The sequence below is a fragment of the Epinephelus moara genome, chromosome 21, assembly GCF_006386435.1.
Source record: "Epinephelus moara isolate mb chromosome 21, YSFRI_EMoa_1.0, whole genome shotgun sequence".
NCBI lineage: Eukaryota > Metazoa > Chordata > Actinopteri > Perciformes > Serranidae > Epinephelus > Epinephelus moara.
Window position 1 is genome coordinate 32,065,370 of NC_065526.1, and position 12,326 is coordinate 32,077,695.

Genomic DNA, 12,326 nt, shown 5'->3' on the forward strand with positions numbered 1-12,326 from the left:
CCCTCGTCTGGGACTGGGACTGGATATCTGGCATGCTAGAAAACTGGAGAAGTTTGACACGACTGACAAAGAGCATCAGCCAATGAGAGGCGGAATACGTCCCCTGTCAGCACGCAGGAGGACGGAAGAAATGTGAGGAGGACAAGCCACAGGGTTGCCACTTACCAGGTCCACTTATTAGCCGCGACTTTGGGCTTGTTTCTAAAGTGGAGTTGCTTATTTGGGCTTGCTCTCTAAATGTCACCATTCTCTATATATATCCGTCTAATAAGTTATTTAAACGCATGATAATATGTCGGACTGCAGTCGCTTCTTTTGTGCTTGTTTCCATAGCCCTGGTTGCTTGTTTCTCTCCCAAGATGTGGCAACAACGACAAGCCGGCTGGCAAGCAACAACAACAATGGCGGCATCCACAGGATCACAGGGAGCGCGTTGTGTTTGGACCCATTATAATAAAGAATATCCATGCCTTTACGACGTGTTGTCTCCAATTTTTGTGACGTCACCGCGTTATCTGGGGCTCTGTCGGCGAGGGCTCGGTGGAGAAATCTTGTGGTGTGCACACACAGGTTGTAACGTAGTTGGCGAGACTCCCGATGACAGAAACACATGTCACCAGGTATGAACACTCAAAAGATTACAATAGTCACCACGACGCAAAATCGGGGTGAAAATCATGTAATGTGAAGTAGGCTTTAGTCTAGTGTACTCTTTCCATATGATTTGTTCTTGCTTAACACTGGCCCTAAATTCGAAACACCTCGGAACAACAGATGACAATCCGTTTCAAGGGAACTCCTCACCTTCTGCCCCAGACATCTAATTTTCATTTTGCCTGTCTGCTCTCCGTTGAACACTCCTCTACTCTTGGCTGCAGTCTCAACATTCACGGAAGTTTTCCACAGGCTGTTGCTGCATGACAACTGCCATGGCTGGTGGTTTGGGGAGCACTTGATTTGATATGCAGAAGAGTTTTCTATGAGTGGAGCACACATTTTAAACCTCAATATCGCAGTCGATCATGTTCATTTTGTGGGGACTGTCAATTATGGGGACCCAAAATCGTGATTGAGATTAACATTCAATTAATTGTGCAGCCCTACCGCAAATGGCAACACTTCTTAAGCCCAGACTGAAATAATCTAAAAGTTATATCATGATTTGCCATTAAACTTTGTGGAGACATTCATTGGACCCAGAGGAAACTCATAATGACTTTCATAATATTTCAGCCTGAACCAAAGTGGTGGACCAACCGACAGAGTGACACTGCCATCCCTGGAGCCACGCTGCTAGCTGAAAATGTATCATCTTCATTATCTACAATTTCAGGAGGGCCACTTTCCTTGACTTTTGAGAACCCATGTTGTGATTAGAGAGCTGCTGGTCCCAATTACAGGTTGGGGGAAAAGTGGATGGTAAATATTATGCTTCCCCCTCCCTTAGCTGCTTTTGCCCTTAAGCCAGGCACTAAACTCCCAGCTGTATAGGTGGAGCATTTCAGTGCCCAAGAGATGGTGGCACACTGGCACAAGGCTGCTTCTGGGTGTGATTAAACTGAGTATAATTCTCCCACTCCCTGCTAGCACCATTCCTGCAAGACATTGGTATACAATCCCTGACAACTTAGTAAATAAAACTATAGTATTTGACTTAAAATGATTCAGATCCTAGTGACGCCTATGCCTACTAAATGAAACACAGCAGCATCATATTTCCACAGTGAAAACACTGTCTTATTTGCTGCGAGATGCTAATTTGCAGCAACTTGTTTTTCATTGATTATAGCTGCTGAAGTCAGAGTTAAGATGGAAAGTGAATGTCTGCAATGTCGAAACTGCTTATGACATTGCTTTGGTGGTGAATAAATAACACGTAAACTGTAAAATTGGATCCCTGGGATGCTTTCTAAAGCTCCACGCTGCAATTACATTAAAAACAATCATATTCCTCTGCTTGCCGGTTGTTTTCTCTCAGATATTTCTTTGACAAAAAGCATCCAGTAAGCAGAAAACACTAAGGATCAGGATCACAAAGTAAATACTGTGATGGCACATAATACTGTGCTCTACCTGCTTTGGCTTTTTGATAGGATTACACTACTATACTGTTGCATTCAACACACACCATCCTTAATCCCATTTGTCAACGAATCACACACAACACCTAACCACATCCGTGACCTTAATCCCCACCTTATCTCGACAATCATCATCCGCCCCTGGAGCGCGTGTGTATGTGCCTACTATCTTGATGCTATCTGCATTATGTACTTCAATACAGCGGCACCAATCAGTTACAAGGCTGCACAATCAAACCCACAACAACTTCCCTCCCTATGTCCTCCCCTCTCTCTTTATTCTCCTTAAATGTTCTCACTGGAAGCAATCATCTGCAGTGGCCCTAATGGAAAAGAGCCATTCTAAAAGATGATAGAGTGCAGAGATAGCCTTGTGCAGGTCAATAGTCGGAGCACAGTCAATCCCATTGCTCTCAGAAATTGTAAATGAGACCCAAGAGAGGGGGGAATACACTCTGCCTTGCTTGCCTGCTCACCCATACATTCACATGATCATGGGACAAAAATTTCTAGGGCTTGAACTTAACTCCATCCAGGCTTTTCTTAAGTGTGTCCTCTGTGCTTCCCTCTTCAGAGAGTGCAGAGGACATATACACACTTCAGGATTTTCAACTGTGTAAGAATGGCCTTTGCTCCGTCAGTGGCTGTGTGTTCTGCTGCTCATTGCTTATACTAAATAAGCTGCTTTGAAAAAGAAAAAAAATAGAGCCAACACAATGCCTTCAGGTAACGGCCTACTCAGTGTCAGCTGGCTGATTTAATCCCACTGATTGCTGGGTGTTAAAGTCTACTGTGACACAGAAATGGGTTGGATGCAAACTACAGCAATACAAGAATGCATTTGGCTGCTGAAGAGGAAAGCTGCCCGAAAGTGAAGCTGCCAACTTGCCAACGCACTGTCGAGTGCTGTTAACGTCGGCCAACTTGTCTTCGCTCCTCAGCGCATACAACACAAAAACAGAAAGACTTGTTTCTCTGCTCCAGGCGAGGATGCTTGGAGATGCTTACGCATAAATGGAGTTGTTGAAGACTCGGGAGAGGGCGTAGTTGATGTGGCTGACCATGTGATCCAGCTGGTCCTGGGTCTGTAGTCTCAGCGAGTAGGTGGTCTTGTCTGTATCGATGACAACCTGTATATGGATAGTTTTTCAATAGTAATAATTGATGATGCTTTGAGAGTTTCAAACAGCAGGAAAACATTTTGAATTTCAATGTGTCACCTGGTGTTCTGGGTAGGTGTTCATCGCCCGGATTTCCAGGAAGTTGAAGGTGACCTCCATCTGAAAACAGCAGAGAAACATCACTGTGGTCCACACTGACACTTTATCAAAATTGCTATTTTACATCATCTTTACAGGCTAATTACATCCTCTTACAAATGTGGATCTTATTTTTTTAGTTTTGGCCATTTCTTCTTATCTAAATAATATTGTACCCACCACAGTAACTGCTGAGATCTGGGAACGCAGCGAAATCACTTAAAAGAAGTCAGATGGGTAAGAAACGCGAGCAGTGAGACAATCATTCATGTTTTAAGCAAAGCCCAAGGTTAGCTGAACTCAAGAGAACACAAAGGCTTGATGACTTCCAGTATGGCTAATGACGGGGTAGGCAGCAACTCAGGAGAGCCCTGTTAAAATAAGGACTAAAGCTTTGATACCATTTGGATATTTCTATCGCAATTTTGTGCAACAGGTCACTTGGGATGGGAAAGTCGACCAAATACTTGTGTAGAGGACAAAAGCATAACGATGGAAGTAATCAAAATGAGGATGCCCAAGAATGTAATGCTAACCACGTTCACGGTACATGTGCCTCCAGAGACGTGAGGATCTGCTCGACTCTGACTGACACAAAAAAACTACAGCTGGGTCCAAAAGAGAATAGTTTTTTAACAATATCTTTGTAAGCTGGAATCCACAGGTGCCACTTGAAACAAAGAAAAAACAGAGGCACTTGAATTGCTGACTTATTTACTGCTAATGATTGTTTTACTGCTCATGTTTCTTGCCCTGTTAGACTTTGTTGTTGTAATGCTGCTTCTGTCCCAGATCTCAGCAATTATTCTGGTGTGTACACAGTTATCACGACTGATAAAAGTGATGGCAAACACTACACAAATAAAACCCAAATTAAAATAAACCTGAATTAGTGGTTTGACATTTTGGGAAATATACACAATTGCTCTCTTGCAGAGAGTTGGATAAGGAGACGAATACCACTGTCATGTCTGTACTCATAATATGAATCTACAGCCAACAGCCGGTTAGCTTAGCTTATGATAAAGACTGGAAGCAGGGACAAACAGCTAACCAGACTCTATCCAAAGGCAACAAAATCTGTCGATGCACACCTCTAAAGCTCACTGATTAACACGTTGTATCTTATTTGTTTAATCGTACACAACCCAATGTGTAAAAACAACAATAAGCTAAGCCAATCAACTGATGGCTGTAGCTTCATATTAGAATTTGAGAGTAGTATCAATTTTGTTATACAACTCTAGGCAACAAAGTGAATAAGCACTTCTCCCAAAATGTCCAACTATTGTTTTAAAGGGACAGTTCACCCCCAAATCAAAAATACATATTTTCCTCTTACCCTTAGTGCTATCTATCAATCTAGATTGTTCTGATGTGAGTTGCAGAGTGTTGGAGATATCAGCTGTAGAGATGTCTGCCTTCTCTCCAATATAATGGAAATGGATGGCAATCAGCTTGAGGTACTCAAAGCACCAAAAAATAAATTTATAAAACTCAACAGCAATGTCTCTTTCCAGAATTAATGACCCACTTGCTCAAGATAATCCACAGACCTTGTTGTGAGCAGCGTCATGGAGGAACTATTTCTTTTTCATCAAACTACACTCGCTGACCTTATCACTGCACAGAAGAAGGCGTGCATCTACTCATGGGCAATACATGTGCTTGTGACAGCGCATCATGTACACAATCATGGCATCCTCCTTGGCTGAGCTGTAATGTTAGCTAAGTCAATGATGGTTGGGAAGTTAGCAGTAGATGCATGCTTCCTTATGCGCTTTGATACAGTTGGTGGTTGTAGTTCTGTAGAAAGAAAATAGCTCCGAGGTCAAACTACTCACAAGGTCTGTGGATTATCTTGAGTAACCGGGTCATGATTTCTGGAAAGAGACATTGCTGCTGAGTTTTTCAAATGTATTTTTTTGGCGCTTTGAGCACCACAAGGCAAGTGCCATCTAGTTCCATTACATCCGCGAGAAGGCAGACATCTCTATGGCTGATATCTCCAACACTCGGTAACTCAGGCCAAAACAATCTAGATTGATATATAACGCTAAAGGTGAGAGGAAAAATATGTGTTTTTGATTTTAGGGCGAACTGTCCCTTTAAACTACTAAATCCATGCCACCTGCACCTTATCATCGTCATTGTAATCGCTATCATTCAAAAACATCATCACCACAGTCATCATCATTATCTCTTCTCTCCTGCTCTGAAAGTCTGCTACTTTTTCGTCATATCTCCTGTGAATTACCATAAGATCAAGGCTGGCAAGTGAAAGCCATAAAATTCCACTGAGAGCGGGGGAACATTTACCTTGGTGGGCACTTTGACAGCAAAGAGATACAGTCTCCATGTTGCCAGGACCTGAGGGGAGAACACATTCATTTTTTCAGTCACAGAGCAGGAAATGCAAAATGCAAATCGCAGCAAAAAATAGCACAGCACAAACACCCCATAAAGAGAGCAAATCATCTCTACGGCTCATCCCAATGACTCGTAAGTCATGCTAAGCACTCTAGACATTAGCGAGCTAATGATGATAGCGCGTGTGTGAAAGAAATATTATGGCGAGATTGAGAGTCATATGACAGTCCGATTTATCGCGCTAAGTTGTGTTGATGGAACTAAGTAGCACTTATTCAACAGATGCCTGATTGCGTCTGGGAGGAAACTGATGGTGAGATAAGAGGGAGAAAGAGGACAAAGAAGACACAAAGAGCAAGCAAAAAGAGAGGTGTGCTTCTGCCAAAAGAAAGGCATTATCATTTAAAAGGGTCTAGGGTAAAGTGAGAGACAGAAAATGGGAATATATTCACATCTGCCTATGTAATTAATCTCATTCATAATTCAAAATTCCATAATTAGCATACCCCATGCATGCACAGCGCATCTCTGTCCCTCCCGATCTCTTACTCCAATTCTTGGCCACACTTTGGCTTTGCTCTTTTTCAGCTGGCTTTCAGATTCCCTCCTTTGCATTCTGTCATTCCACCCATTTCTCTTCATCTCCATGGAAATCTGTTCATTTTCCCCATCTTCTTCCTTAATCCCTAATCCCTCCATCTCCCTGAGTGCCACAGTGCCCTGTCTGGTTCTCTCCCGCCTTAACACCTCACTCCATCCCCTCCTGCCCTCACCTCCTCCCTTCTCCCAACTCCCCTGTCTCCTTTCCCGTTTCAGTTTTTCTTTTCTTTTTCTGCTCCGTCGCTTTCAATTCCTCAAGGCCTCTCTGTGCTGAATGGCTAATGGCGCCCTGCTGTGTGGCGGTGAGAGGAAGAAAGAAAATGAAACATACAAAGAGAGAGAGACACACACAGAGAGTGAGAGAGAGAGGAAGAAGGAGAGATAGAGGAGGCGATAGAAGGACAGAGACACCAGATTTCACTCCTGATAATGAAGCCTTCAGATACTACACCTACTCCCGGCAAAGCTGGCCTCACAGATCAGCCCTATGTCTTAACTATATAGACATCCATAACAGACTCCCACAGAGAAGGGACAGAGGAGAGGGAGAGGAATGAAAACAACAGACGCAAAAAGAAGGAGACAGAGTGATACCCCCACCATGAGAATAAAATCTCCGCACTAAGCTGGTGGAGGGGCCTTCGAGGAAGATTGTTAGTCCAATCACAGCTCCTTGTCAAGTTTGAAAACTCTGTTACATAAATCCAGGGAGGAGCAGGGGGGGTGGTGTGATGGGACCTTGAGACTCATAGAAGAGGAGAGAGAGAGGTGAGATATAGTGAGAAAATGAGAAACAGAGGCATCTTCTCCCTTCAAAGCCTCGCAAGCCGACAGAAGATCTCATAATGTAAACAGAGGCATCAATAATGCAGGCTCTCTGACGGGTGCCGATTTGATCCTCTGATGCTGAACAAGGCCTCTTGCGTAGGGTTTGTCCTCTCTTGATATATCATTTACAGCCCATTGAAGTATCATTAAAGAGAATCAATACTCAAGATTATTTTTTGCCTACTTGGATGTGGGTATGTACAGCAATAAAGGAAAAAAATCATCAGGATATCTATTAAATATAAGGTATAATAGATACAGGGTTGAGCCAGAGCAAGTTATTGCAACAATGTCTCCCACTACACCTGGCACCACCGAATGGTGGATTGCGGTCGGGACTGAATGATGATTTTATCTGGATCCGTTTTGAATTTCTGATAAATTGAAGGATAAAGCCGGGAGCGTGAAGCAACTGACCCTGAGTTGGGTACCGTAGCCCATTGCCAATATGGCACTGGTTCCTATCAAATCACAACTCAGATTTCGGTGCATCATTTTCAGGCCAGATTGTGTGTGGTGGAGAGAGGGAGAGAGCGCATGTGAGTGAGAGTAATGCGTGGCACTGAGACTGCAGTGACCGGAGCAAAGAGTATGAAGCTCAACATAGCAGTGCACAGTGCAGTTTAGGCTATTTGACAGTGAATAAATGCCACAGCTTCTCAAGACCCATGTCTTACTTTCCACCTGCTGACTAAAGTAGAGGGGGTTTGCCCCAAAGTTAGCCAGCAAAGATACCCTCCCATTTGGAGCCTGACCAGGCTCACTTAAGGTAGACTGCTAAGATGGACAACCTATACTCATTGTAGTCACTTCTAAAAAGCCGCTTCTGAACAATAATAATGGAGAAATGGCTCGCTGCTGAGTCTTTTCTGAGGTGGGGAAACAATTATTGATCCCAACCGAAAATTTATTTTTGCTGTTATTAGTTCTGTAACTATTGTTTAGTGTTGAATTATTGTAGTTGCATTCGGTTTTATTTATTATGTGTATATGTAGTGTGAATTTAGTTTTAGTTTAGTACATTTACAGGTACTCTAATTTGTTAGGAGGTAATATACTGATCAATTGCAAGTTCAAAGTTGCCTTTGCAATGAAGAAGCCCTTCTTTAATGTTGTTGATTGTGGTTTTGTGCTATCTTGTTTCAAATGTATTGGTTTAGACACCGTTTCCACATTGGTACTGTTGTCTAAATATAGTTTTAGTACCAATATCAGAAAAAACCTAAACAATACCCAACCCTACTTATAGCTGTGAGTCAGTTTTCTCCACTATGAACATTATTTTGACCACGTATCAGTCCAGTCTCACCAGTGAGCACCTACACGTGCATGAGAATGACACTAACTCCATTCAAGTCAAGAATCAAACTACTAGCAGGACAGTCACAGGCCCATTTCTTTCACTAGGAAAGGAATTTGAGTATAGAAAAAACTGTCATATATGGTGAAGATAAATATTCGTTTTCCATTCAACATGTCTATATTAAAAGCACCCTACTTTGAAAGTTGACAGTAAATGTTGTTGAAATGATATGCAAATGTTGATTTTATTTGATGGACACGAGTAGGACATAGGATGCAATTTAGACGTTATGAGGTTCTGACAGGAGTCAGAATCCATTAGTTCTCCTTTGCGTATCACATTATTATCACCTTGATTGAGATTCAGAGGTGAGCAGCAGCTTGTCCTGTCAGTCTTTAATTATAATGTTAATGTGTAGAAAACATTAGCTCAGCAGCTGAGGGAGAGACTGTGAGATGTCAACAGGATCAAGCCAGAGGATATATTTTTTCTTAAGCTTTCACTGCCGGACACAGAGGTCATCTCAAGATAAAACTCCACTTTTGAATATAATGATATTAATAATTAAAAAGTATTTTAAAGTATCACAGTGAAGTAGTAACTATCACTAAATGTGAACTAGAGTAAATAAGTCTAGTTTTCTAGCTACAGATGAACTTTGCAGTTGCATTATAGACACTGACAAAGTATTTTGTCACAGATAGGTCCTGATGAAAGGAGAGTACTCTCTCGTCCAGTTATTCATACATAAAATTTTAGAAAAAGTGAAACATCTCTAGAGTAATCATCTAAAATTGGTATATTTCTAAAATTAATATAAATTTTCATAATTTTAATAGTATTATATAGCACTCGCCAGATGTACATTTTCACAGTATTGTTTATTGCCCCCCTTAGATGGAGCTGCAACCCTCTAAAGTACTACTGGGCACATTTGACCAACTCTCATACAATCCTTGCTTATACATTGCAGATACATGCGCTGTCTGAAACAGGTTTCTTTCTTTCCGATGCATTAGGCCATAAGGATACATTATACAGCAATTAATACAAATTGGCACAAACAGCCAGAGCTAAGGTCAAGCCCCAGTACAAGCTAAAACCAACATTTTCCCCTCATGTGGCATTCTGACAACTTTCTCCTTTAAGGATCAATCGAAAATCCTAAAAGCCCCTCAAAGATTCATTTTCCGCCCAGGAAATCCTCCAAGATGAGACTGTCGACTTTTTGACCTGGTCAACCAAGAGCACGGCAGGTGACAATCTCAGAAAGTGATGAGGAAGTCGCTAGAGAGAAGGACTTGTAGGCAAAGACGATGGGATTGGGGGGGGGACAGAGGTGCCCTTGCTGTGACGGCACAGTGTCAGAAGCACTAGTTCAAAGAGCCAGCCGGCTGGCCCCTGAAGCAGACTGCGAGGGCAGGGTGGGAGTGTGTGTCATACAGTGGGAGTGCGTGTACAGTACGTGCACAAAAAACAACAAATGTATCTTTTCCTGCATGTGTGTGTTTGCGTGCACACGCAGCTGAGAGGGCAGAGGGCGGGGGCTTATATTAATCATAAGCTGTCAGGCTCTGGGTCTTGCACTTCAAACGAGATGGTGCAAATCAAAGTGTGTCTCTGGGTCGTGTGTGTGTTGCAGCGCTGCCTCTGAGGGAACAAGCTGAGGATCAGTGCCAGATTTGGCCGCCTGCGGTATTTCTGGCTCGGCCACAAGGGCATTTTAAACACATACACATACACACACACTCACACACACACACACACACACACACACACACACAGGGCGCAAAATCAGAAACATTCCGATACAGACATTTGCATAAGTCCGGTATGCTAGTACAGCACGCACTCTCCGTTTGGACTCTCATGCACGTATAATGATACACAATAGCTAGCTAAGCTGGCTTTGGACTACACTTGCCTGTCTCTGCCTCTCTCTCTCTCTCTCTGTCACACACACACACACACACTCACAGTCAGCTACCATCACTCAAGTGAACTCAGCATCACAAGAACACAACCCTGCCATCAGTCAATCTGTCAGCTTACGTGCATGCGTGTGTGTGTAAGTGACAGGGGGTTTGAAAGCACAGATGCCCCAGGTCCTGCTTTATAAGTGGACTTTAGAGTGGTTGAAAGAGAGAGACAGAGAGAGAGAGAGAGAAAGAGATGAAGCCAAATGAGAGGAAATAAATGCAAAGCTCAAAAACACATCTTGTTCCAGATCCTCTCATAAAAACCAACCAGTCCAATGCGTCTAAATCAAAGAGATGGCAAAGAGAGCGCTCTGAAACCCAAAGGACCTCTTAAAAAAGGGAAAAAAGATAGGGGAAAGGAGACAGATAATGGGAAGGGGTTGCAGGGTTGTACTAGATGGAAGCAAGAGATGAGATAGAGTGTATAAGAGAAGAAATAGAGGCTGAAGAGTGGCCAGGATTGGGTGAATGGGCTAAGAGGAAAAAAAAAAAAAAAACGTGAGCAAATGTGAGAAAGTGGGATGAGATAAAGACAAGCATTGAGTGTGGAAGACGCCAAATGGATAAGGAAAGAAGAGACGGAGAGAGAGAGGGGAGAGGTGAATTTAAGATGATCGGGACAATGAGAGCGAGGGAGCAAAGGAGAGAAAGAATATGAATAGGATGGAGAGATAAAATAGAGGCAGAGATATTCTGAGTTGCCCTCTCAGCCATGGCAATACACACACTTCCAGTCACACTTTCTCCTCTTCTCAAGAGGGAAGAGAGAAGGTCAGCACTCACACTTCATAGCCCCTCCGCCATAGGCTACCAACATGTGTTATGACAATCAAAAGAAAGCACAGTCCTAATTACAGCACAGAGACAGCGCTCGCCACGCACAGTCAGATGGTAAATCCCGGATACTTGCAGAAAAAATGACTCCACGCTGAGCATCTCGCCGGGAAAAAGCCATGAAAAGAGAATCGTGGATGATGCAGTGGTAATGTTTGCCATTACACAAAAAGATGGAAGTGTTGCTGAGGCTGAAAGAACAGAAGATTCTGCTGCTAGCCTGGGCTGTCTGTGCTTTACTGCTTTGCTGGACTTTCTTTCACAGTCCAAGCGCACAGCTGGAGTTTCTGTGACAAAGCGTCTTTAGAGCTAAAAGCAAGGCCCAGTTTCACCATTTAAAATGTACAAGTTGATTATGTAATTCAGTGAGCGCCTCACGCTTTGAACTTTGTTTACCAACCACGCATGCTTTTTGTAACTTAAAAAACAAGTAGTTCAAAGTGGGTTACACTTTGGCTCAATTTTTCATCCTCGGTCCTGCAGACTTTTGACTAAAACACAAACAATACAGAGCAAAACAATCCTGGGTCTGAATCTGGACGGAGACCTTGAGAGTCAGAAACATCCTCCCTCCCCAGCCTCTCCTGTCAGGCTTCATTGTATGTCCATTAAGTCATAAATGTCAAAAAATGAAGAAATAAATAAAGAGCCTCTGGAAATCTTCCAGGCTATTTTGGAGCAGTTTTGATGCTTGGCAGTGTGCTATATTTCTCTCTGCACCTCAAAATTTAAGATGGTCAGTCACATTCTCTGGGAGTTGTTAAAGGGTATTATGGGAAATATAGCACAGCAGTAATTGAATGACATGAAAGTGGGTTTACTGAGAAAGTAAATTACGACACAAATGCAATGATCACAAATTGAGTAAAGACATATTTCACTGCCAGACTGACTGCCAGAGGAAACAGAGGAAAAGGGCTGCGGCATTTGCTTCTACTGAAGAGGCAGAAAACCTACAACTACCAGAATGCACTACTCCACACCGGACCAATAACCTAGTGGGTGACTTAATGCAAGCTTGGCCACTTTGACACAGGAAACAATATGGCAGCTGGCTAGTGACAAACAATCA

General features: G+C 42.8%; 1 protein-coding gene across 5 annotated transcripts in view; it reads right to left on the reverse strand.

Annotated features, from left to right (window-relative positions):
• Nucleotides 1-12,326, reverse strand: part of carmil3 (capping protein regulator and myosin 1 linker 3) — a 119,387-nt gene that overhangs the window by 93,715 nt on the left and 13,346 nt on the right. For all 5 annotated transcript variants that reach the window (XM_050033331.1, XM_050033330.1, XM_050033332.1 and 2 more), the window contains exons 3-5: nt 5,660-5,710; nt 3,302-3,361; nt 3,090-3,211 (exon numbers count right to left, since the gene is read on the reverse strand). In XM_050033331.1, coding sequence (XP_049889288.1) covers nt 3,090-3,211; nt 3,302-3,361; nt 5,660-5,710 — 233 coding nt within the window. The remainder of the gene's footprint in view (nt 1-3,089; nt 3,212-3,301; nt 3,362-5,659; nt 5,711-12,326) is intronic.